General features: G+C 38.8%; 1 protein-coding gene across 1 annotated transcript in view; it reads right to left on the bottom strand.

Annotated features, from left to right (window-relative positions):
• Positions 1-7,808: 7,808 nt before the first annotated feature.
• The window catches only part of LOC139115876 (uncharacterized), a 38,226-nt gene continuing 20,398 nt past the window's right edge, over positions 7,809-25,636 (bottom strand). The window contains exon 7 of the mRNA XM_070678284.1: positions 7,809-8,392. Coding sequence (XP_070534385.1) covers positions 8,231-8,392 — 162 coding nt within the window. The 3' untranslated portion in view covers positions 7,809-8,230. The remainder of the gene's footprint in view (positions 8,393-25,636) is intronic.

Genomic DNA, 25,636 nt, shown 5'->3' with positions numbered 1-25,636 from the left:
CTATTCTGTGCAGTTGAATTTTCAGCATAAAGTGCCAAACGTTGGTGTTTAGCTTCACGGCCTTCCATGGTATTTAATGCTAAACCCTGATTGAATTCTCCCATGATTTCTTCCATGTGTAGAGGAATTATGTGGCCAATATGCCACACTGTGGAATTCACAGAGAGAAACAAAGAGTAGGCATTATAAATGTGTCTACACTTGCTTTTTACCTCTAGAAGATCAGCCTCAGTGACATTAAATCTACTGATTAGAGATGTCATGTCTCTCAACAACATACCTACATATACAAACACTGACAAACGGAATTTTATTTGGTTATTCTCGCCATCAGCACATAGAGCCAGTACCAAACGTATGTAGTTTCTGCACATTTTCTTTGTTTCCTCACCTGTGAACCTGAAATCCAATTTATTTACAGAAACACTGGCATCATCTTTATAGAGCTTAACTATTTTATTATATAATTACCTGCTGTCACTTTGAGGATATCCATAAATCTATACATTGTACATGTTGCTGGCAGGGTCTTCAAACTAACATTACAATTCAGTGCATTCACAGGTGTTCTTGATACAACATCTGTTAGTAACAGTTGAAAATACTGCTGCCAAGTATTATTTTTGATTTGCAATATATGGCTCTATTTTGGCACAGTCAATGAATTTCCCTTAAAGAGGTTGTCTGGACTTTCTACTGGCAATGAAGTTAGTTATTTTGGTTCTTGCTGTTGTTGGTTTAAGAGATTTACTCAGACTATTTTTCAATTTACTGACAGCTGCCGCATCAAGAATTCTTTTTTGGTACTCCCACCTATGCCATGTTTTGCTTTGAGGGCCTACTTGGGCATCTATTGTACCCATGTCAGATAAGGAGACATTAGCAAATGATGAAAAAAAAATTGGAAGAGTTACTGAGCTCTCCTGAGACAAAAGCCAGACCTTTCATATCAAATGGCAATAAGGCAATTGGCTGTTTTCTGGCATTAGACAGCTGTCCTTTGACACCACTTCATAAAGGCCTGACAGTTCCTCTCTGATGAATGTTCTCTGTAAAATATATCAAAATCATTTGTACTTAGCTTTATTTGTAGTTTATTTTTATTGATAGGAAATCAATATTTCACATTAAGGGAAAGCTCCATTAACTTAGGAATACCCCACTTCCTTACTTAGTTATCAGAGGATTAATGCCACATACCTGCCTTTCCTACAATGGCACCAGCTGGATATGATAAACGTAACAATGGAACATTAACACCTTGGTGGATTAAATGTCTTCTGTTTGTCACCCGAGCTGGTCTGGCAAGGACCTGGTTTTCAGGTACCATGCAAGTTAATGCAGTCTTTCCCTATGATTCAAATTTAAAACATAATCCAAATTTGCACCTTTGACCACTTTTAATTAAAAGCACAAATGTATTTTTCTTTTTTTGTCTTCCACAGTTTAATGAACAATTATCAAGTCATCTGAAAAAAATTATTGTTTCATCTGGAACTTGCGTCCCTCATCTTTCTTGTTTCATCCTGTTTCACACTATTTAGTTTCTTTTTAACTTTAAGTAGTCTGTCCGTTGCCTGTTTCAGTAAGCGTTTAGAAGGCTGGATGGCCAAATCTTTCTCCCTAGATTCCTGCACTACATCACGTGTAATTTTTCTTTTCCCGGCCAACTCAGCTACATCAAACCTTCCCTGCCTATTGCTGCATGATGACTCAATTTCCTTATTTCTATCTTTCTGGTTCACAGCCCACTGCCATATCAAACCTAGCTCTCTTACGGATGGAAATGGCATTGCTCTGATCCTGACTATATGCTCAGTAACAGCTTTCCACATCGTACCTCTAACACTTGGTTTCTATCAGAAATTCAAAAAATTCAGATTAATATGCAACGCATTTTTAAATGTGGAATAAACCTTAAGTGAAGATATAGATTGCAATGTACGTTATGGCAGTGACGTGGAAACTCTATCCTCTGAGTAATTGCAGAGAATATCATGGTGGTAAACCTGGAGATCATGATAAACACAGATACAGTTCAACATTTTAAGGCATTGTTTTATTTTTTATCTTAAACGCTAACATGGCGACGGCATCTGTACTTGCAATTTACAATGCGCCGCCGCCAGTTCAACATACACAATGTGTACGCGTACACATGTGGGGACTTGCTAAAGTTACAATCTTCCAAAGGTGGGAAAATGAAAGTCACAAATAAAATAGATGAAGCGCGAAATAAATCGACCTCGACGATCGACGGACGCGACCGATAAATCCATTGTAGTTACAGTTTGACACCGTGTGCACTTTCACATAGGGGAAATCGATGCGAAAAATCTGTAAATTTGGAGGATTTTCCCAAAATTTAAAACGGTTAGAACTGTGGGGATTCGTCTCAAGATGCAATCTTCCAAAGGTGGCAAAATTAAATTCACAAATAGACAAGATGAAGCGTGAAATAAATTGTAAGAACTGATTAGATTTTGGTTAGTGTGACATACATATTAATAAAGTTATGAAACATCATTTTTTCCATATAATGGATTCATATGGAAACAGCAATGACAGTATCGACATTTTATCAAGAAATACTGCACAAACTTTCATGAAACATTTCACACCTAACAATCTAAAAACATTTTGTTGACACTGTGTGTATCATGTCAATTATCTGTTCATTTGCATATCTCATAAACTTTTATAATTAGTGATATCTCCAAAATTCCTGCACCAAATTTGATGATACATGCTAGAGATATGTTAATCAAGGGTTCATTTGCATATTGATTGAACGTTTTATTTAATGATAAAACTCTTAAAAGATGGCACCTAGCTTGGTGAAACCTGCTACATATATTGATCTGATAAATATATAATTGTCACGAGAAGCACATGCACTGAGCAGTGTCAAGTTATTTAAGGTTCCATTTGCATACTTAATGGAACGTAATACAAATGTTGATCTGATATATCTAATTGTCCCATGAAGAATCGAATAGTGTCAAGTTAATAAACAGCTAATTTGCATATTAATCAATTTTTGCAATAAGTGATTTAACTTTGAAAGTACTGTGCAAAAGTTGATGAAACCTGCTACAGATAATGATCTGACAGATATCTTGTGGTTCTGTAAAGTGTACCGCTACGTTATGAACCTGTTGTAAACAACGTGAGCACATTTAGTTCTCGTATGGTTTGTGTGTTAGACGTGCCTGTGTACAGTGCAGTGGAGTGTGTAAATGAACATAGTATAGAGATTCAGGGCCGATCAGGATGGACGATATTTACTGGCTTCAAACTCCGTTTACATTTTCTTTTATATTTGTTTCCCAGATATACAAATTCACTGGCATCGCCAAAACCATAAATAATAGCAATAGTGTACTGTCTCCCGGTCCATAATGGAGTCAAGCAAACTTTGTACTCCATACATTATGTTTTCACTCGTATATTATGCTGTGTAATATATATTATTGCCTGAATACATGGGTTTATGTGCCCGAGAGCAGGTGACAATTTGCCCGACACCAGGAGGGCAAATTTTCTCCTGCTGCGAGGGCACATAAACCCATGTATTCAGGCAATAATATTTTTATTACATGCCTCCTCCCAGTTAACGCTATATGACATTTATTTCCATGCAGGGTATTCTCAAACAATTTTAACATTATCAATCAGCATCAAACAGATTTTAACGAGAGTCAAAATACCCATGCGCGCATTGATATTTTACAACCAGCGTGAAGCGCCTATCGTAACTTTGAAAGTATTTCCATCATGGCTGACAACACTGTAGCAGACAATCACGACGGTGAAATGATAGAGTGGCTAATGCCACTTGGAGCTGATAAACTCGACGAACTTTTGGGACCAGTGCCCGAAGATAGTGTGCCCGATGAAGTTGACGATTTTATACGAGCCCATCAGAAGGAGAGTGCGGTTAAGTCTACAGAACGTGATGTCCGTAGATGTACCGAATGGTTGGCGCAAAATTGCAGTGAAACACGTCGGCTGGAGTGCACTGAACCGACCAAGCTAAATGAATTACTCAGTAAGTTTTTCATTTCGATAAGAAAGATGGATGGCACTGAATATGAACCCTCGACTCTGACAACATGAAGTGCAGCCTAGAGAGAAACCTTGGGAGTAAGAATTACTCAGCAAGTTTGAACGACCGTGTATTTCATAAACTGAACCAAGCGATAAGAGCGAAACAATTGATTTGAAAGGCCAAGGTAAAGGAAGAAAGGAGCTGAAGTCGGAAGAAATTTCGGCAGAAGAGGAAGAAACTTTGTGGCAGGCCGGAGTACTGGGAATAAATAATCCACAGAGCGCGAATTTCACCATGTTCTTTTTATTCGAAAACACTTTGGAATGAGAGGTAGAAACGAGCATCGGCAACTAAAGTTTGGCGACATCGTGACCGGCCGCGATACCGAAGGCACTGAATATCTAGAGTTTCACGAGAGATGTACAAAAACAAGAGATGGAACTACAACAACTGCACAAGAATTTGCCCCAAAAATGTTTGCCACGCCAGGAAATCCTAAGCGAGATCCCGTTGCGCTATATCGTGAGTACGTGAAACATCGACCGCAAGAAGTTTTGAACCTGAGTTTGACTTTTACCCCACGCCTCTCCAATCTCACATGATCACGTCTGACGTCTGGTTTCATGCAAGGCTACTGGGTAAGAACACTCTCGGAAATTTGATGGCAAATGCAACGCGTGAAGCTTTTATATCGGGTCGAAAAACAAACCATTCAGTGCGTAAAACTTGTGTCAAGCGTTTATCGTCTGCCGGTGTTGCTCCTCACAAAATTGCGAAGCTTACAGGTCATCAGAATGCGGCTAGCTCCAGTATTATGACCACGGATTCGATCTCAGTGAGCAGAAACAAATGTCTCATATTCTTAGCGACAGCAGCAATAGAGGTAAGACATGCAAAATCGGAACACTCCTTCAGCCAGAACCAGCACGGGAAAGTTTTGAGTCATCACCTGCACCGAAGCCGTCGCTCAAAACCGAACACACGAAAGTTCAGCAAATGTTCGCAGGTGCCATTATGAATAACTGCACGCTGAATATCAACTTACCGTCGTCGACGCAAGAAAACCTGTCACCAACGTATAATTCTCAGTTTAATTTCAACCATCAACGGAAATACCGACGCATTCGGGTCATTGATAGCTCGGATTCGAGCCAGGAACTAGAATAGAAGTCGACGGACTCTCCGACTTCATTCTTCAAACTTTGAGAGTTTCTACTGAGTCTAGGTCTATGGTCTACGCATTGCATCTCGCGACTTTTGTTACTTCTGACGTTTTCACGAACATTTTAGCATCTCAGCTCCCGAACACTATTGACTTATTAATTTTATTGGTGGAGTGACAAGTACCGTCGCTCCGAAAACATTTCAAAATTTGAACTACAAGACATGATTCGTGCATTTGTTTCTTTGTTTTCCCGGCGCCCTTCAGTCTGGCAAACTTGTGTTGCGCACATTTTTCAAAACTTGATAATCATTCCGTCAATATTTCAGTGAAATAAATACAGACATTCCTTAAACTTAATACGAAGCCCAGTCTCCATTTATTTGTTTTAAATCATGACATGTTGAATGTGCTTCCAGCGAAAATTCCCCCAGTTCGACGAAAAAATAGTTCCGGCTGGTTGTTTTTTGTGTTGGCTTCACCGGACCGGTTTCCATGGATAACTATGGACACCGGTCCGTACATCGTTCACAGGCCCGCTAACGTCCCGGATGTTTCTATTCAAATCAATGCACTGATTTGCACTGTATCGAGGCATGTAATAAAGTTTGCTTGAGTCCATTATGGACCGAAAGGCGGTATATTATTGCTTACGTATTGTCTATTATCATTTCTTGTCATATTGTTAATATATTCTAAATTGAATCCTATGGCAGATGGTAATTTTGACCTTTATAAATTTGTAACAACGCCCTGCATGTATACATGCATGCATGCATGCATGCATGCATGCACTCAAAGAGACTGTGGTTGTCGAGTTTTTGGAAAGATAAACCACCTTGAATGAAGCTGCACTTTTTCGCTTTACTGTCATTCTGTTTACTTCTATTTTGTTTATGTGGGCTCCATGCAGTCGGAATTGACTTGATATTCACATTTTTATGTAGTATGTGGCATGTGTTTCTTTGCGTCTGCAGCTATCGAACAGTCTTTTTTATTTCAGTCTTGGTATTTACAATGTATCGTTGTTTGATAGGATCAAGATAAGTCATTTAAATGAATGTACAATTTTAGGAGAAACTGATGTTAATTTTTTGTTTCATTCCTGCTCTACCCTAGGTTTCTTTTCGTTCAGAAACGAAAAAGACGGTACATTGTTTATTCAAGCGTTGTGTAAAGTATTCAAACAGTATGCAGAGAGCAAACACCTCGAGGATATGATGTTGATGGTCAAGAAAGAAGTTACATATACGTATTCGACCAATAGGGTTCTGCAAATGCCTTTAATTGCATCAACTTTACTTAAGAGAGTTTACTTCAAATCCAAACTTGAATAATGGGAATCTCAAAGAGTCGTATCATAAGCAACTGGCACAAGAATTTATTCATAAGAGATGCGAGAGTATAAAAAAGTCTTATAAGCAGTCGTTGCGATTACAGTCTTTAATTTTCATCTAAATTTGAAGGTTCTCAAAAAAATTGAAATAATGTTTGATCGAATTTAGTAGTGAAGTAGTCAACAATATGTGAAAAAGTTGAACAGCAATTATTATTAATCACGAATTAAACATGTTGATAATTCTTCAAAATTTGTACATTTTTAGGCATTTCGTTTTTTGTTACATCGAGACTAATCGACAGTAGTGGCGTTTCGATATCTTAGTTCAATAGGTTTCTCAGGATTGAAACCAATCGAATTAATAATTTTTGTATTTTATACTCTTTTTTTTATACTCTTTATTTTAGATAAATGGCATATTTGAGAAGATCACTTGAACAAAATGTCAGGTTAAAGAGTCAGGTTGAAACTGTTTGATATTCACTGCGTGAAAAGGCTATAATACAGAATGTCTTGACCTGTATTTTGTCTGTATTTGCGAAGTCAGACAGATTCAAGTAAATACAGCCATGTATTTATGGGAAATACAGGGTAATACAGTCTGTATTCATCTGTATATGCACTGTTTATTCAGGGCAAATACATCTCCATGTATTTACCTGTATTTCTGAAAATAAAGGGCTATATTTTCCTGTATTTTTCTATATAATTTGTGAACAGAACTAAGCCACTTCCTGACAGTTAGTCTGTATGTACATAAATACAGATCTGTATTTTCATGGGTTTGCAAAAGGGAAATAAAGCAGCAATTATTAATTCACACTTTCATTCATGATTTTGAGTTCTTTGATAGCTAGAAAAACACAGTTGGACATCCGTGTGTTTCACCGACTTCAGTAATGGATTCATTGATCATGTTTTATACCATTATCCATGTCAGTTTAATCAGTATGCAATCAGTCTATGCTCATTCTTAATCTAGCAAGTTGAACTCTAAACAAATTGCCTTTAAGCATTAGGCAATTCAAGATTGATTTAAGACAAGGTAACCAATCTGATTAAAATCAGATGTAGAGTACGGCAACGTCTTTACTTACGCAGCATTCCCTTGCTGTTGCCTCTCGGTGACAGCAAGAGAATGCCATGTAAGTAACCTACATCTGATTTTAATCAGATTGCTTTATAACCAACAGAGCATGAGGAACAAGCAACTCTTGCATTCATCTCACATCCAAAGTAAATGTCAACAAGCAGTATCATTTCAAATGAAAAACATTATTTAATTACCAAGCAACTAAAATGGCGATGCAAACAATGCAAACAAAAAATTAAAAATAATTATAAAAAATCAAATTCCTAGGGCCTATATCAAAAATATCAAAGTAGTCTGACCTGCAGTTTGAAGATTTTGAAAAAAATTATGGAATGTCAAAAAAAAACCAAATTTGCTCATTTCATCAGAATTGGAATAAGTATAAAAATTTGTTGGATGAAGGACAAAGAGCTGAAAAATTGACATGCATGGACGGATGTACAACGGACAATGATGGAAGGTCTGTGCAAACCAGAACTGTAAATGTCATTCACTTGACCCTTAGATCACCAAAGTAGTGTCATATTTGCGGGAAGGTTTCTCCCTCAGTGAGGAAGACCTCTAAGTCTTTCTTTGGAAAATCTTTCAAATACTCAAGTCGTTTAGTGGCTCTGCTCTCCACTGTGGGGTCTTCAGCTGGATGACACCATTTTCCTCTTCCTCATCGGACATGAGCTCTGGCCGTACTTTCCCCCACATGATCCTTTCTTCCTCACTTTCTAGTACCCGACTTCTTCTTTTCATTGTCTGAAATACAAATACATACAATTTAGATTAGTACAATTTGTAGAGAACTATAATTACAAATAAAAGGGAAGGCCAGCCTTTGTTCAAACTAATTCATCAAAGTTCATATGAAGAATTTTTACATACATTTATCTCAAGACATTATCAGATCAGCAACTTAATTGATCAATTCATTGAAATTGATAATTGAGTTCTCAAGCTCTCTTTGACCAGACCTTCTTTTGTACAGATAATGACTCTTTTGGGTACAAATAAACTAAATGTAACTATTCTGAGAAAATTTTAAAAAATATTAACATTGAAATTGATGGCCACAAAACAAGAAATTACAATTCAAAATAAATTTAAGCCCTTACTACTGATATTTTCAGTCATTTCAAATCTGAGGTGGTCACTCTATGCCTAGGATTATACAGATGTCTTGTGTACTCTTTGGGTTTAAATTTTGCAGACGTGACTGTGTTACATTAAAATGTAAAGTGAAATAAGTGCCATTTACATAAGATAAATGGTGAAAGTGCATCTATAATATTATTGTACCTGTCCTGGTGTTCTGTAAACTGTTAATTTTAAGTAATTGTGAAACAACATTGACTTAGTTAACCTGTATTTGCATGTTGAGATCAAATTTTGTTCGTGATTATGTGTTATGTCTAAACAAATTTTGCCTACGGTTTAGAAAGTACAGTATGTAAGAATGGTTAAGCCTTTGACGAGTAGCATTGATCAAACTAAAATTATCCAACCAACTAGGTGAACATATCTACGCTGTTAATTTCTTTGAATAACCCTACATTATCATAAAAACATTTCTTTGGTTAAAATCTTCTTGGTAGCCAAATTTTCCACATGGAAGCATCTTGACAAGTATTTTTACACTTTGTAAAACATGAAATAGGTCTTGACCTTACTGCGGTAAAGATGCAGTATTTTACAATGCTTCCTGATATATACATATTTTGGGTTGGAAGCAGTGGCCGATTGGGTTTGTGTGAGGTCTATCACCTAGGCGATGTTGCCGTGAGTGTGTGGGGGTTCGAATCCCGTTTGGGTTATGGTAAAATTTAGAATTCTTTGCCTTTAATTATTTCTTTAGGATGTCATTCTGTTTAAAAAATGGTGAACAGTCAGTCAGTCCTTGCAGCTGTAATCATACACTTTTAGCATACACAACAAAATATCCCATACCAAAAAAATGGTCATTGAAGATTCATAGTAGTAATATAAACGAGGTCAACTGTGGTAAATATTGTTTTATTTAACTACAGGGAATTCCCCTTACGCGTTTGCCTATTGTGCATGCGTGGAAGAGGGAATTCCCCACTGAGTCAGAAATAGTACAGAAGGGGTAATCCCCTCTTATGCGTTTGCCTATTGTGGGGAATTCCCCTAATCCCTTGTATCCGCACTGACATGTCTTTACACTCAGCCGCGTCACGCACAGTTGTCTGACCTATTTATAAACACACAACATGTATAGACATGTACGTGAGGGGAATTCCATGGGAAATTACATGTGAGTCAACATCATCAAACTAGTCTATATAAAGGGCTACGGAACGAGTGTTGTCAGTCAGTCGACGTTAGTACACTAACGGAAGCAGAACCGGAGTCCAGCTGATGTAAGTATGTGAAGATATGATTTTTTTTCCTACGGTATGACTGAGGTATATGTCGAGGGGCTTCCCGTTCTGATAGGCTTCGAGTGTTGCTTAGCAGCCTGTGATGTCATGACACAGGTCTGTCATTCTACAGTTTTCATGAAAAAATTTCTACAGAATCCCTTCGGTTACGGTTCCGGTAGGTTTTTTCTGAACTCGAGACAATTTTCATTTCCATTAAAATAGTAAAGACTTTAATCTACTATTTTCAACAGAGACCATTGCATCACTGATAACATAAACATGAGCAAATATATTATCATCGCGAGCGTCGTCGCCAGCCTTAACTGAGGTATCTTTTTTCAGGATTTCAAGTTGTATGCCATCTTTTGTGTTCATTACTCTTAGACCATTTCCATGAAATTCAATATCTTTAAAACTACGCAGATCGATAAACAGACAGAATTTATTCTTCAAATAATCAACTTCATCTATATCAATTTCACACCAATCTTTATCTTCAGCAAAATACCGTCTTGTTTCTGTCCAAAATTGTCTTGGTAACATCTTCTGAGCGTATATTTTGTTCGCAATACCCTCAATCATTACAGACACAGATTCAATGGATGGATTAAAGAAAAGTTCACTGTTCAGTTCTAACTGATTCTGATTTTTAGTGAAGAGTATCATGATACCTCTCATGCTACGTCGTGGTACATTTATATTTTCATTGATAACCGTGGTTGATTCTTTGAATGGGATTGTTCTAAAATAATGTAAATGTTCGTAGAGAAAACTTTTCCCACTGTTGTAATAACCAGCAGTTTCTCTCGCGAGTGTTTGATCACTTAATGTCTCATATTCCATTTGAATGTTTTTTAATTTATACTTGGGTGTAAAAAGATTATTATTACTGACAAGTAATTGGGAGACGGGTGCAAGCGTAATTTCCATTCAATATGACTCCCTAACGCTGATGGATATGCAACCCCATGACCTGTTATGAGGGGATGATTCAGACGAATAGCATATTTTGTTTTATACGTGTCGAAAAGTAAGTAATCATCCGCGACGGCGTGATCTGCATCTTTCGCACCACTTCTCAATTTTCTTAGATTTTCGTTCTGAATTCCGTACAGTGTCATGTTCATTCTCTCCTTTTTATGTTTGAAGAGATCGCGATAACATTCAATAAGGTTATATTTATTCAAATTGAAAAGTGCCTGACCCTCAAATGTGAGAACCATACGCTCCACCAAATTTTTTGCAACATTTTGTACTACTCGGTTATTTTCATGTCCCGTTACTTCGAGATCAAAAACCAGGTCGAAAGTATCTGGAACTAGTACTACTCCGCTTTCTAACTTCGGACATTGTATGATAAGTGTCTGGCCTGGATCTGCCTCACTTGGATTATGAGCAACCACATGATGAGTTCTTTCTGACTTCGTTCCCTGCGGTATTCGGTTGCTGAAATTCGGTAATAATGATCTATCGTATCCCATTTTCGTGTAATGTATATAGTAGTGTAGAAGAAAAAATTACAGTTAAAAAGAAAATTAATCACATCTTAAGTTTCACTTCGTGTATATAATAACTCAGAAGAAAAATTCAAAAAATAAATCACATCTTCACTTCATGTATTGTATATTGTAACTCAGAAGAAAAAAATCACATCTTTACATGAATATTTCCATTTGACTGAAAGATAAATCGATTACCTTTGTCGCGAATCAATCGAAGAACCCAATATTCTTGTAGATATGTGACCTCCTGGTCATCATTATCAATCTCTTGGAATACGTTTATGAATTCTAGTCACTTAAAGAAGTTAGTCTTTTGACATTCCTTCACGAAAGCTAATATGTTATGATATAGATTATCATCTTTGAGTCGGACACCTGGATTTGCTCGAAGGATATGTCGATTTACTCGTCGGAGTTTACACCATTCCAATTCAACAGAGAAACCAAACAGGTCTTTATTTTTAGAAAGAAACTTTGTAATATTCTTTTCACCAAACATGCTTGGTCATATATTAATACATAATTTTATTTATTATGACTAATGTTAAACCAGTTAAAAATATCCATAGCTGTTCTCCAACAAATCCGACAACTGATCCTGCTGTTTTTAATAGAAAACTAACAAGTGAACCGATTAAACCTGGTATTGCAGCAGCACTTTTTGCGGCCAAGGTTTTTAACCATTCACCAAATTGCTTTACAATTTCTTTCGCTTTTGTATATACTTTGGGCGGGCCTGAACCCCCTGTGTTTGCTCCAGTTCCTGCTCCCCCTCGTCCTCCTTTAGTCACAGCCAAGGCAATTGTTGATATTGTCATTCCAAGGGCAGTCAGTATTGCAGCTATTGTAATACCATTCAGTTTAAATAACTGTGTCAGCTTCAGCCTGAGTGACAATTCTGGATCGGAAATTACATCACGAAGAGACCTAGTCGATGCCAGACTTTCACGTGCCTCACTGATCTTACCATGTTCATATTCAATTCGATCAACAATTTTAGCTTCTCTTGTTATAAGTTCAGCTAGTAGTTTTTCAGCTTTTTCTTTTGCTTGGGTGTGTTCTACAGGAATTTCCTTTAACTGTTTTTCAACTTCTCTTTTCTCTAGCCTTATTTTAACTTTTTCATTGTTAAGCTCGCCAAGACGCATATTCGCAATCCTTAATTCATCATTAATAGCTCTATATTCAGGGTTTAGATTGTTCCATTTTTCGATTTTATTTTCAAAAGCTTGTATTTTATGTGCATTACCACTAGCATCTTGCCGTAAGAATGTCAGTTCATCTTTGTATATACCCATGTCTTCTGGTGTCATCTTCTCAGCCGGTATTTTATCGTTTTTCACATCTTCAGAATGCAATGTACGATTCACATATTCGGGCTCTGCGCTAGAGCGACCCCCGAATATTTCTCTCATAAATTCATGTCCTCCTTTTTCTCTCATTAATGTGGTGAGCTTATAAAATCCACCTCCTCTATCTTTAGACAGCTTGAGGTTTTTATAATACAGCTTTCCATCCCTAATCTCAGATTCCGTAGCCAATACATTTAATGCATCCGGATCAGTAATTTCATTATAGTCTAAGAATTGATTAACCATACTTAATTTTTTATCTACTCTAAGTTCAGTCAAACGACCCACCTGCGGGCTAGCCTGGAAAGGATCGGCTTCTGCAAGGGCATTATCATCGTCTATAAAGGATGTTTCAGTAATATCAGCATCATCATCATTCAAATTTGCATCATCGAAATCCTGGAGTTCTATATTTTCTTCTCCTGTTGCCATATTGTCTCTCTATATTACTACAATTATTTTTTATCATCCCTTACATATACAGTAAAAAGAAATGCACGTCTCAGTTGTTGAAAGTGTTGAACAATTGGCCGACTATATCGAAAGAACTAGCGCTGCATATCGCCGCAGTTATAAATTAATGGGTCGAATTGATATGGCTCTTAATGTGACTAAGGGAATTCTTGTAAGTTCTGCTGTCATAGCAGCAATTCCGGCAGTTCCAGTTCTTTTAGCTTTAACTCCTATACCAGGTGTTATTATTGATGTAATACAAGGAAAAACAGGAGTATCAAAAAGGCGAGAGAAATATAAACATTATTACGTTCAATATAAACAGCTGCTTACACAAATACAAGAAAAAGGCGCATCCCTTCGGAACGAGAAAGAAGAGAATAAAGATACCCGCACCTCAGAACTTATTCAAAACATATTTCATCAGGCACTAGAAATACAAAAACAAGAAGGATTTAGTCCACCACTAGAAAGATACATGCAACATTACGGATTAAATGGATATGAAAGTTGACTCCGTTAGGAACTCCGTTTCTATTCCGAAGGGGAACTCCGTCCTATCGGATATGTTTCTGCCAACCATTCGCCCGTGTCTGGATTGTATAACTGCACACGTTTGATATCATTTGGCGCCATCATGATTTTACTACGCTTTTCACTACGGATTTCTCCAGGTTTTTTCCGTACAAACTGCACAAAATGTGCCTGCTCGGGCTCCTTCCCAGTTTCAAACAGATCCTTATAGTCTTCAAAGTTCAAATGTTTTCTAACAAAAACATCTTTTATCCCTTTATTTTTTTGTCTCGGAAGTTGGAGTTCGAAAAGCATACACTTTCGAGCGTATGCCAACAAAATCAAGAATAGGTTCTCCATTCAACTCATCTTTAAATTTACCTATCACCTTTTTATTAATCTTTGGAACTCCCGTCCCGTCTTTTATCCCACTAGTATCATATATCGTTTCCTTACCATTCTTTTCCACATCTTCTCGGACTATATCATTGAAAGTTGTATCTGCAGAAGGAAGAGGCACACTGTAAACAAAACTGTCAGTATCCATGTAGGCTAATCGTATTCCAGGGAACTGCTTTCGAAAGTAATTGTAATGCGTCTCATACATAAGCAGCTTAGAAAGTTCGAGTACTGCCGCGCCAATGAAAACTGGCTTTTTATATTCATATTGATCCCTTTTCAGTTCCAGTAGGACACTGTCGCAGGAATCGCCATCCTCTTCGGAAGTTATGAGAGTTATATGTTTCATCTTTGGATTATACTTCTGAATCTTTTTACGACCACTATCCGTACCCCTATCGGAACGGTTCCGGCCCGAAACAAATTTAAAGTCTCTGTACTTTCGAACATCTTCTATTGTCTTGCCGAACATTGCATTATTCATCAGCTTATAGAAATTCTTTTCAAAATCTGTCTTTCCCTTTGTCCTCATTTTAGTGTTAAAGTCAATATATTCCGCGAGACATGGAGCCTCTTCAAATGCGAGCGCCCGATGTATTTTTTTCAGTCGCATTCCCATCCGAAGATAGAATTCAAGCAACTTATAATGTAAGACGTATCTCTCTCTGTCCATAAGACTTGTAATCAGTCGACTCCCTCCAGCGGTAGCTCCCTGCCTCGGAAATTCGTAGTGGTGTGGAGCTAGAGGTAGATCGGAATGTTCTTCATGTAATTCGGTAGGGTATTCTAAGTCTACTTCTAGAAAACTTGGCGGAAATCTAGCGCCGGCCAGCCCCAATCCAAGCCTGCTCCACCATTCTGAGCAGACCATTCTAAATATTCTTCCTTTGTCATCCAATGAAGTCCGCCCACCGGCATCGGTTGACTCATTGCCCAGCCATAAAGATTATTAGCATCGAGATATTTTATTTCGGACAGCGGCTTCTCTGGATCATAATTCCCCCCAGCTCCGCCAGGCTCGTCTGTTGCATAAGCTGGATGATTTGTCTGTAAGTAATGAATATTACACTGACTGATACCACCTCGAATTCCCCTCTGAATGAAATTCATCTGCTCAGCATCTTGAATGAGTTTAAATTTATTACCTGTATAAAGTAACATGTCAAGCCTGGCGCTGACATATAGTGGGCTGGATCTAACTTATATGCTTCTAAACATGTGTCACGGAAATTTTCGAATATATTCGCAAGAAGGAGAACGTCAGTCTCACAATAGAATTCCATATAATCACGAATCGTCTTACAATCAACTTCGCCCCATACTCGCAATGCATGTTTGTGATCAGACTCCGAAATCCCCTCTTCGTTAATGCGCTATAAAAATTTGTGTCTCTCCGGGAGCTGGTCCTCTTCCTATCGCTTGGGAGAATCTAAACATTCATACGGGAAGAAACCTTTCGCCCGCTGAATGTCCGGGCACGAAAGTGGTACTGCCGTCCATCCATTCTCTGGCACAGTCTTTGCCAACTTCGCGAGTGACCCAGACATCAACTGAGCACTGTCCATAAACTTTATAGAAAAGAAACGTTTCTTTGTCTCCCTCTCCCCATCGACAACAATTGAGGCACTAAAAATAAATGTTTTCATAAGACACATAATTCCACCATTACCCGTCTTAGCTATGATATTTGGCTCTGGTTCGTTACCCCCTCCGGTGTCAACATCCCTGATTTCATGTATTTTTTGTAAAATAAAAGAACCATCGTATCCCTTGAGGTTGTGAAAGTAGATAGGAATGGTTCTTGATGGGCGGCACTTTTCACAATAAAAAGTATCTTTATCCTTCACTATTCGGTATCCGGCTTCATCTCCACATGCAATACAGTCTGGATCATTGTAATTAGATCTATCTTTCATCGGTTTTATTTTCCAATAATACGATTTCGAATAATTCTCAGCCCTTTTCTTCATATCCTTTAGAAATTCTGTAACACAGGAGAGGCCCGTGAATGTTCTTTTACTAAAAACTTTCGGCTTACTTCCTGGCCATCGTTCAAGCATAACATACGAAAGACAAATTGGAATGTGTCGGCCGGTGCCCCGCTCAATAATTGCCTCAGTATCTGCATACACGACGTAGGGACAGGGCACCTTCTTCTTATGTCCTTCAAATTGACATACTTCCTTAGGAAAAACTGGCTGAGCCGTGTCTGTCCCACAATATACCTGATGTATTTCTAATTCTTCTGTTGATGCAAAACCTTGCTTACAAACCATACAAATACACTTCTGTCTGCGCTCATTCTTTCGATTATTACGAGAATTAAGAAGGCGATTTAATTTAGTAATTGGTACATAGTGGCCACTTCCCCTATCGGAACGGTTCCGTGAGGGGAACCGTTCCGAAAGGGCGTCTTCGCCGACTATCAGTAAGATATTTGCTATTTGATCCCTATCGGAATGAGCTCCACCTCCGATAGGGGCTCCGCTACAGCTACTATATAGCACAGTTATGTCGGACGGGGCGGGATCATTCTCGTAGATCTGAAATACTTGGAGTTTGATGCCTGGATTTTGATGCTCGAAGCGCTTGAATACAGTCTCATCGGCGGGCGTAGGAAATGGTATTCCATCAAAAGAGTTTTTCTAGTCTGTCCACATTTCTTTTCACGAAACGTGATGTCGCTCAACTTTATACTTGAAACGACAGCATACTGAAAACAATTCTCGCTGCCGAAAGGAAGAATAAGATCGCTCACACAATGCTTATTTTTTAACCATTGGGGAAGTTGAATCGGGCTGGTGCGGCTGGCCCCGAGTAAAACTTCTACTAGAATTACTTCAAAATTAAGTATCTCCTCGAGAACGAGACCAGAACCCTCAACATTTTCAATTGTATCAAGCATATGGTCGTAGCGATCTATTAATTGTTGTTTTATCTCCGATCCTCTTACATCTTTTGTGTATGTATCTTTTAATTTAACAGGCAATGTACGAATTTGTGTATTACCGTTTTTCGGATCCAATAATTTGACTTCCATATCTGTATAAACAGAGTACATCTTTCTTTCTTTGGTCATACCTTTGATATCCACCAGCGTTTCGATATCCTCGACTCGCTTGACTTCAGGAAATTCTTTTCGTAAAACTGCCCCGTCGAATGCTTTTTGTAAGCGGCGGGAAACGTCCATAATAATCTTTATAATATATACTATCCTAAAAATTTTTAAAAAGAAAAAATAATTATTCTATTCTATGATAGGTCATCAAAATCCACTATAATATTTTGAGAGCATTTATTTGTTTATATATCTCGCCTAATCTTTCTAAGTCGACTAGTTCTTCTGCATCTTGAATTTCTGGTTTATTAGGCGCGGCACAAAATAACCTCTCTATAGTGAAAGAAAGGGTACGCTTATTTAAGCGCGGTTTAAATGCTAAGAATTCTATCTTACTACCTTTTTGGATATTACGAGGTACAATAGCAGGATTTTCTCTGGCTGGCAATGGGCTCACTGCTTTAAAACCACAGTCGATTTCTTGAACTATATCAATACATGTAGCGAAATCGTGATTGTGAATCCCTCTTTTAAACCGAAATTTAAAATACTTTGTCTGTGTGTCGCTCCCTCGCTTCTGATACACTTTAGATGGATTGTAAAATAATAAATTATTCTTGGAGTGAGAAGCCAGGCTTGCAGCATAGCTTTTAGCAGTGCTTGCATCGAAACTTTCACCTAAGGTACACGATATTATCAGATCGATAAACTTTTGAAGACTCGGTCGCCAACGGACACACATTTCATCGCATGTAGCAGGATCTTTTGAACCATATTTAGGCCCGATTGGGAAAACCACTTCTAGCTCACTGTCTACATATATAATAGGATCTACATATTCACCAAATATGAGTTTGCCGTCACTGATTTGAATATTGTTTTCTCCACTTTCAAGTATTTTTATTGCATCTGAAATAGAAAGGATTGCCATTGTCTTATCATAATATATCTTTACAAAAAATAATTAAAAAAAAAATTCTATGATATAGATAGCACAAAAATGTCATACATATTTATAAATGGACCAACTGGAAGTGGTAAGAGTTACGATGCAGTAAATTTGGTGGGCGCCACCGACCACATTATTTGTGACTCTTCCATAATTCAACATCTGACTTTTTCTCGAATCCGGGGCGTTTTGTCGGAAGAAAAAAAGATTGTTTCAAAGGCATTTGACGATTTACACAGTTTCATTATCATATTCAAAGATATGCCTTTTGATTATTGCAGGCGGAATATTCTAACTCGAGCCAGACAATATGAAATAGCCGCCTTAAAAGAACTAGAAGAGATTCATGATAAGTTCAAAAAAGTTTTCTTAGAAATTTGTAATGACTACAGGCTTCCATGTTTGGTAATTCATCAATCTCTTACGCCTGAAGTTCTCAAGAATATACTTAATCCAACAATTGATACTGAGACAGTCGGGCCAGTAGATTTTCCACGAGCTTTTGACTTTGGAATTGCATGGAGCGGCCCTTCGGCACGCGATAGCGGCAGCCAGGGATTTTTAATAGACGGTTTTGGCGAGGAGGAACTTGAAAAAGCTTATTATCCACCTAATCAAGAACAACTAGAACAACCTCGAGTCTCACTCAAGAACCTACACAAACTTCTTAATGCTTGTGAATCTGTGTGTGCTTATAATGCTCCGTTTGACTTACAGGCACTTGATATGATGAAGTGGCAAGACTTTAAAGTTACTTGTCTATGGCTCATTTCAGTTGTGTACATTATACTTCAACCAGAACTTATCGATAAAGCTGAACAAGGAGGACTGGAAAGAACGGACCATGGCAACATGAGAAGTCGCTTTGAAGATCTTGCAAACTTAATATGTGCCCCTTCGGAACGCTCCGGAGGATCCTCCCCTGTACCACCTCATCCACATACAGCCAAAAAAGATGCAATAAGTGAACATTACTTACGACAATACATGATAAATACTTGGCCAGGTGGTTGGAAGCGGGGTGGTGGTAAACTGACACTTTCGGCTTTCAAGAAATTAAGGCTTGCTCCATGGTACTTATTGAATAACTTTCGTAATTACTTACGTTAGTACTTGACAAGTACCAGCACAGGAACTACAGAGAGTACTCCTTCGGAACCGTTCCATTAGGGCTACGAAGTTCTAATAACATTTTCCTCTGGCTCCCAACTATTGAAACTTTCTGGATAACCTTTCCATTTTATCAGATAATATTTCTTTCCTCTAATTTTTTTCGTCTTCAAAATTCGTTCTACTCTGTACAGCTCGTCGGCACCAGCAGCGCTCTGAAGTTCATCAGAATAGAAAGTGCCGAGTATTTCCTCTCCATTCAGATCTTTTATTTTGTAAACTGGCGGCGTTCCCAGTCCAGCTGCATACACCACTTTTGAAACTATGAAAATCTCCTCTGTCCAATTTGGTAAATATCCTTTCCTGAAAGTGGTCTTGTATTTTGTAATTCGAACCCGTTCTCCCGGCTTGAATTCAGGGTTAGCTCCCATGGCTGCCAACTCAGGGTAAAGTGTATAAAATGCCTGCCAATCGTTGTCCTCTGTTACATCGACGGGTTTCATTTTGATACTTCCGTGTATGGTGTTATTGTAATTCTCGAGAAGTTGTGGTAGAATAGGGAGCCATTGGCGTGTCTGTCTGTATGTGAAATATTTCCACATCATCGTTTTAAGAGTACGATTAAAACGTTCAACGACGCTAGCTTTTTTGTCACTGTAGGTGTGAAACCAGTGAATTCCCGACTCCTCCAACCATTTCTGCATTTTTCGGTTAGTAAATTCCCGCCCCTCATCTGTCTGAAGTTTGTCGGGTTGCCTCCCGGATTTCTTAATTATGTCTTGTAGCGCCTTCAGAGTATCATCAGCCATTTTTGACTGTATCGGCCTGGCCCATGCATATTTACTGAGCACATCGATTACTGTTAGCATGTATCAAATGTTTTTATTCTCTTTTGCGAATGGTGAAGGGAATTCCAAAACTCGTCTATCGATGTTACGAAAACGCACCTCCCGCCTGAACCACCCTTCGGAACGCACCTCGAGTACGAGGTACTGGTTTATGTAGATTATAAGTTAGCTGAGTTTTTAACCAGTCCTGTACCTCTTTCTTAGTAACTTTTAGTCCGCTGGCGCGTGCTGCGTCATATAATTTTTGTACACCTTCAAAACCAGTTTTCAGGTTGTAATATAATTCTCTAAGAGTTCCTTCGGTGTTGTCTTCAGGTCCTATCGGCGAAGCCATGATTAGCTTAGCAGCTGTTTATATTGAACATAATAATGTTTATATTTCTCTCACCTTTTGATACTCCTGTATTTTCCTATTATACGAAAAATTGTATGTCATACGGATGCCGTAAATGAAATACTAGTTTACTGAATGGTGTATTTTTCAATTGTCTGATTAGGGAACCCACCTCCCGTTCTGACACCTCCATTCCATATTCTTTTATAATAGTCTTGTTGTCTGTCTTGCTCTGTGTGTAAAATAGTACTAACATCTGTATGTTTTCCCTGAATGGTTTACTAATACTAGTATATTGTTGAGTCAGAACCCAGACAGATAATCCGTCGTGTCTCACGCTGAAACCAAGTTTGACTAAAAAAGTCACTGCGCTTCTTCATATCTTTAGACAAGGCTATGAAGGCTAGTGTATCATTCACAGCATCGAGGCCGACCAGAAACACAAACACATTATCATCGGTGAAAATGAATCTTTTTTATACATTTTATTGTTCATGAATGTCGGACAAATGAAAACTATATATTCAAATTTCCTTAAGTACGGACCGGTGAGGAGATCCATCACATATTCAGTTTTGCCAGAATTTGTCGGTCCAGTTATAATCATGTTGAATGGCGGGGTTGCATACATCTCCATCGGAACGGATCTATATACTGTACATAAATGTAATGAATATGGCTGAAGATAACAAACCAATTTTGCCATATTCATGAATAGGTTCTGCGCCGGCGACTGTCACGGATGCTGCCTTCCGTTCCCGTTCCGAAGGCGATAGGGGAATCCGACTCATGTCATTGTGAGGCGGCACAGCGTCCTGCCACTTCACAGCATCCTCTTCCCCTTCCATCTCATGTTTAGCACTTTCTCGAATTTCCGTGTTATATCTCCATTCACCCGAAGACCATAGATTCTGTTGTGATTGCCGGGCCCGAAAGAATAACCATTTTAGACGGCAAGAGAAGTAAATTGGGCGAAACTGCCATATCAAGTTTTACACCAGTATTCATTATTGTGTCTTGGTATCGCCTATAACTGATTACTTTGTCGGTATTGCGAATTTCATCTTCGAGGAGAATGCCGAATTCTTTTCGGACTTGCTCTGCACTGCCAGTATCGCCCACTATGGTACTGCGAATATTAGCTTGTGCACCAAGTATGCAATATACGTAGGCTTCAAGGCTTTCATTGAGGCGGGCGAGACCGGCCTTTGTTAATCCTGTGTCTCCCTTCAGAGGGATAAAACTATTGTATTGACCCTCCGATCCATCATTTCGGAAGAAATAATAATGTGGTCGGTCTTTGTCGGGCAGTACATGTTTTTTCTTTCCAAAAATGGTATGTGTATAGAAAACGCCACTGTCAGCGGAGAGGAAAAAGTCGTGTCCATTGTATATTGCTTTTGGTTGTCGAACGGGGCCACGATTAGTGTAATATATATATCCATATCCAAGACCTGAGTTTTGGCCGCCGCGATAACGAAAGTCGGACTTCGTGGGACTTATATTTCCAAATTCTGTACATAGAAGTTCATATTGGACGAGATTGTATGGATTGTCGCCGGCTTTGAAGATCCCTTCATCGTCTGGAAGTGCAACGCCCATTTCATGAAGGATCCGACGTACTGTAAAGTATACATGAAAACGGCAGAATGATCGTATTTGTGGTGGAAATTTCTTATCGAAGAGATGGGCGAATGATATACCACAACCAGTAGTGCTGCACCATACAGCGAAATTTAATTGCTGGTCCCAGTATTTCATGTGCGGGCCGCCCAGCCATATATTACTTTCTTTAGCTGATCGATGAGTGATTACGTTATCTTTGAACACATCCCGAGGATGAAAAGTAAATTTATCTGTCGGCGTTACATATATTTCTAAGTCCATGAGAATAGGTTTTACTCCCCCGTTTGGTTTGGAAGGATTATCAGCACGCTGTACTGTCGGTACGCTCAGCTTATTCAATTGAAAAGCAACTGGAAATGCGTCTGTACTCATGATTTGTGTTTCTATATACAGATAGATTTTAATGGAGGAGAATTTTCCATACTTCGGAATCCTATCGGAATCCCTATCGGAACGGTACTGACATTCCAGACCATGTTAATACTATATTCGGATTCAGGTTTAAACTTGTATTTATATTTTTACTAAGAGTAGATAATATATTATATAGATTTGATCATATATTCTGTCTTGAGTTACTGAGAGTTACCATGACTACAATGCTAATCAGTATCAGTATCAGATTACTTTACATAAGACTACATGAGACAGCGACACGTTGGTAGTTAGTCGACAGTCAATTGAGTTGTGTATATAGCTTTCGTAGAGCTAGTAATAAATGTATTGAAAACGACATCGAGCCTCGTCGTATTTCATGACATGGTGGCAGCGGTAAACTACTGAACACCAAGAGAAAAGGAAGACGAAGATGGCAGCACAATCGAACATCAAGTCTCCTGAAAACTTCAGCTTCAAGCCCCCAGAGTGGCCAGAATGGAAGCAGCGCTTTGCAAGATACCGGCTCATAACAAAGCTCAACAAAGAAGACGGAGAAATCCAGGTAAATTCTCTTATCTATCATATGGGAGCTGAGGCAGAGAAAATCCTCACGCGATTCAAATTCGATGCAGAAGCAGATGCAAACGACTATGAGAAAGTCTTGAAGAAATTTGATGAGCACTTTGTTCCAAGAAACAATGTCGTCAATGAAAGGGCACGTTTCCGCCGTCGCATACAAAAGGCAGGGGAAACCGTGGAGGCATACGTGAGAGATCTTTACCATATAGTCAACAAATGTGAGTACGGTGACAGGGATGAGCACATCAGAGATCAGTTAATCTTTGGCATTCAGGATAAAGAACTGTCACGGAAACTACAGTTTAAACCCAACATAACGGTAGAAAAGCTGTAGACATGGCAATGTATTCTGAAACAGTGACCCACCAAGTAGCAGCACAAGGAAAAGTCCAGGCTTTAGATGAAATTGCACAGAAAGGCAAAGGCAAATTTCGGTCTGGTAAAAACCCCCAGAGAAGTAAAAAGAAGGAAAAATCCAGAGGTGCCTGCACTAGGTGTGGCCGTAAACATGAGAAGGGTGATTGCCCAGCCAAAGGAAGGCAGTGTAATAAATGGAACAAAACGGGACACTTTGCAGCTGTCTGCAGAAGTAAAGGTGTCAAAGAGGTCACTACCGCCGAAAGTAATGATGAAGTTGGGTCAGTAAAACAATCCCTCTTTCTTGGAGAAGTTTCCAGCGAGGAAAAAGACAGGGTGACTGGCAGGTGAATTTGAAGATTAATGGAAAAGTAATTAACTTCAAGATTGATACCGGAGCCGACATCACGGCTATCTCTGAGAAAGCACACAAATGCATTCCGAAGTGTGCAATTTTGAAACCCCAAGATACCAATCTTATCAGCTCAGGAGGTAAGCTGAATTGTAAAGGATGGTCAATTGCCGATATAAAGCACAAGGGGAAAATATATCATACCAAGGTCTACGTCATTGAGGGAGATCATGTTAATAATCTACTCGGACGAGAAGTCGCTTGTGAGATGGGCCTAGTAATCAGAGCTGAGGAAGTTGTCAAGCCTGATAGTCCAAAACAAACAAACCAAAGCGTGTTTGGAGACATAGGCATATTTAATTGCAAGCCAGTAAAAATACAGCTGAAAGATGGAGCAAAGCCATACAGTGTCAATACAACAAGGCGAATTCCATTTCCAGTCCTTCCCAAAGTAAAGGAAGAATTGCAGAGAATGATAGAGGGCGGAATCATCGAAGAGGTCACTGAACCTACAGAGTGGTGTGCCATGATGGTGGTGGTCGCAAAATCATCAGGGAAAGTTCGTATATGCGTGGATCTGAGGAAACTCAATGAAGAAGTAAAAAGAGAAAGGTATGTGCTTCCAACTTTAGAAGACATAGCCCCTAAACTAGCAGGGTCCAAAGTTTTCTCGAAATTAGATGCTTCGAGTGGATTCTGGCAGATTCCATTAGATCCAGCAAGTTCAAGGTTGACTACATTCATCACACCATTTGGTCGATTCTGTTTTAAAAGACTGCCATTCGGAATCACCTCCGCACCAGAAATATTTCAGCGTTTGATGACAGACTTGTTACGTGACAATGAGAAAGCAGAAGCGATTATGGATGATATAATTATACATGGCGAGACAATGCAAGACCATGACATCCACTTCGACAATACGCTACAAGTCATCGAAAAGTCAGGACTGAAACTAAACAAGAGTAAATGTGAGATAAGAAAAACAAGTATTAAGTTCTTTGGAGGAATAATCAGCGCTGATGGGGTCAGCGCAGATCCAGAAAAAGTAAAGGCAATTCAGGAGTTGAAACCGCCAACAAACAAACACGAGCTGAAACAACTACTCGGTATGGTAAACTATCTGGGAAAATTCCTACCAAATTTGTCAACAGTGATACAGCCAATAAGTGAATTACTGAAGACAGATGTAGCATGGGTCTGGAGCGTAAAGCAAGCGGAAGCATTCCAGAAAATGAAGCAATTGGTATCTACTACACCAATACTTGCATTTTACGACCCAAGCAAACCAACAATAGTGAGTGCAGATGCCAGCAGCTACGGACTAGGTGCAGTCTTGCTGCAAACAACATGATGATGTCAGAAGGCCTATTGCATATGCTTCACGTACACTAACGAAAGCAGAACAGCGGTACGCACAAATCGAAAAGGAGTGTTTAGCAGGCGTTTGGGCTTGTGAGAAATTCTCCCGATACATCACTGGTCTAGAGTCATTCATACTACAGACTGACCACAAACCACTAGTACCACTGATCAACAGCCAAGACATTGACAAGGCACCACTAAGATGTCAACGCTTACTACTACGGTTGATGCGATTCAATGCAAAGTCAGTATACGTACCTGGAAAAGAATTAGTAGTGGCAGACACACTGTCAAGAAATCCGATTCAGTGTATAGAAAAACCTGACACGGAAGGTCAAATACAAGCACATGTTGATAACCTGGAAGCAATGGAACCAGGAACACCAGACAAGATGGAAGAAATCAGACAAGCAACGATGGATGATGAACAACTGAGGTTAGTAC

Source organism: Ptychodera flava, chromosome 2 (assembly GCF_041260155.1).
Source record: "Ptychodera flava strain L36383 chromosome 2, AS_Pfla_20210202, whole genome shotgun sequence".
NCBI classification, from domain to species: Eukaryota; Metazoa; Hemichordata; class Enteropneusta; family Ptychoderidae; genus Ptychodera; species Ptychodera flava.
Note: the sequence above shows the minus strand (reverse complement) of the source record. Positions and strands in the feature narration are given on the sequence as shown.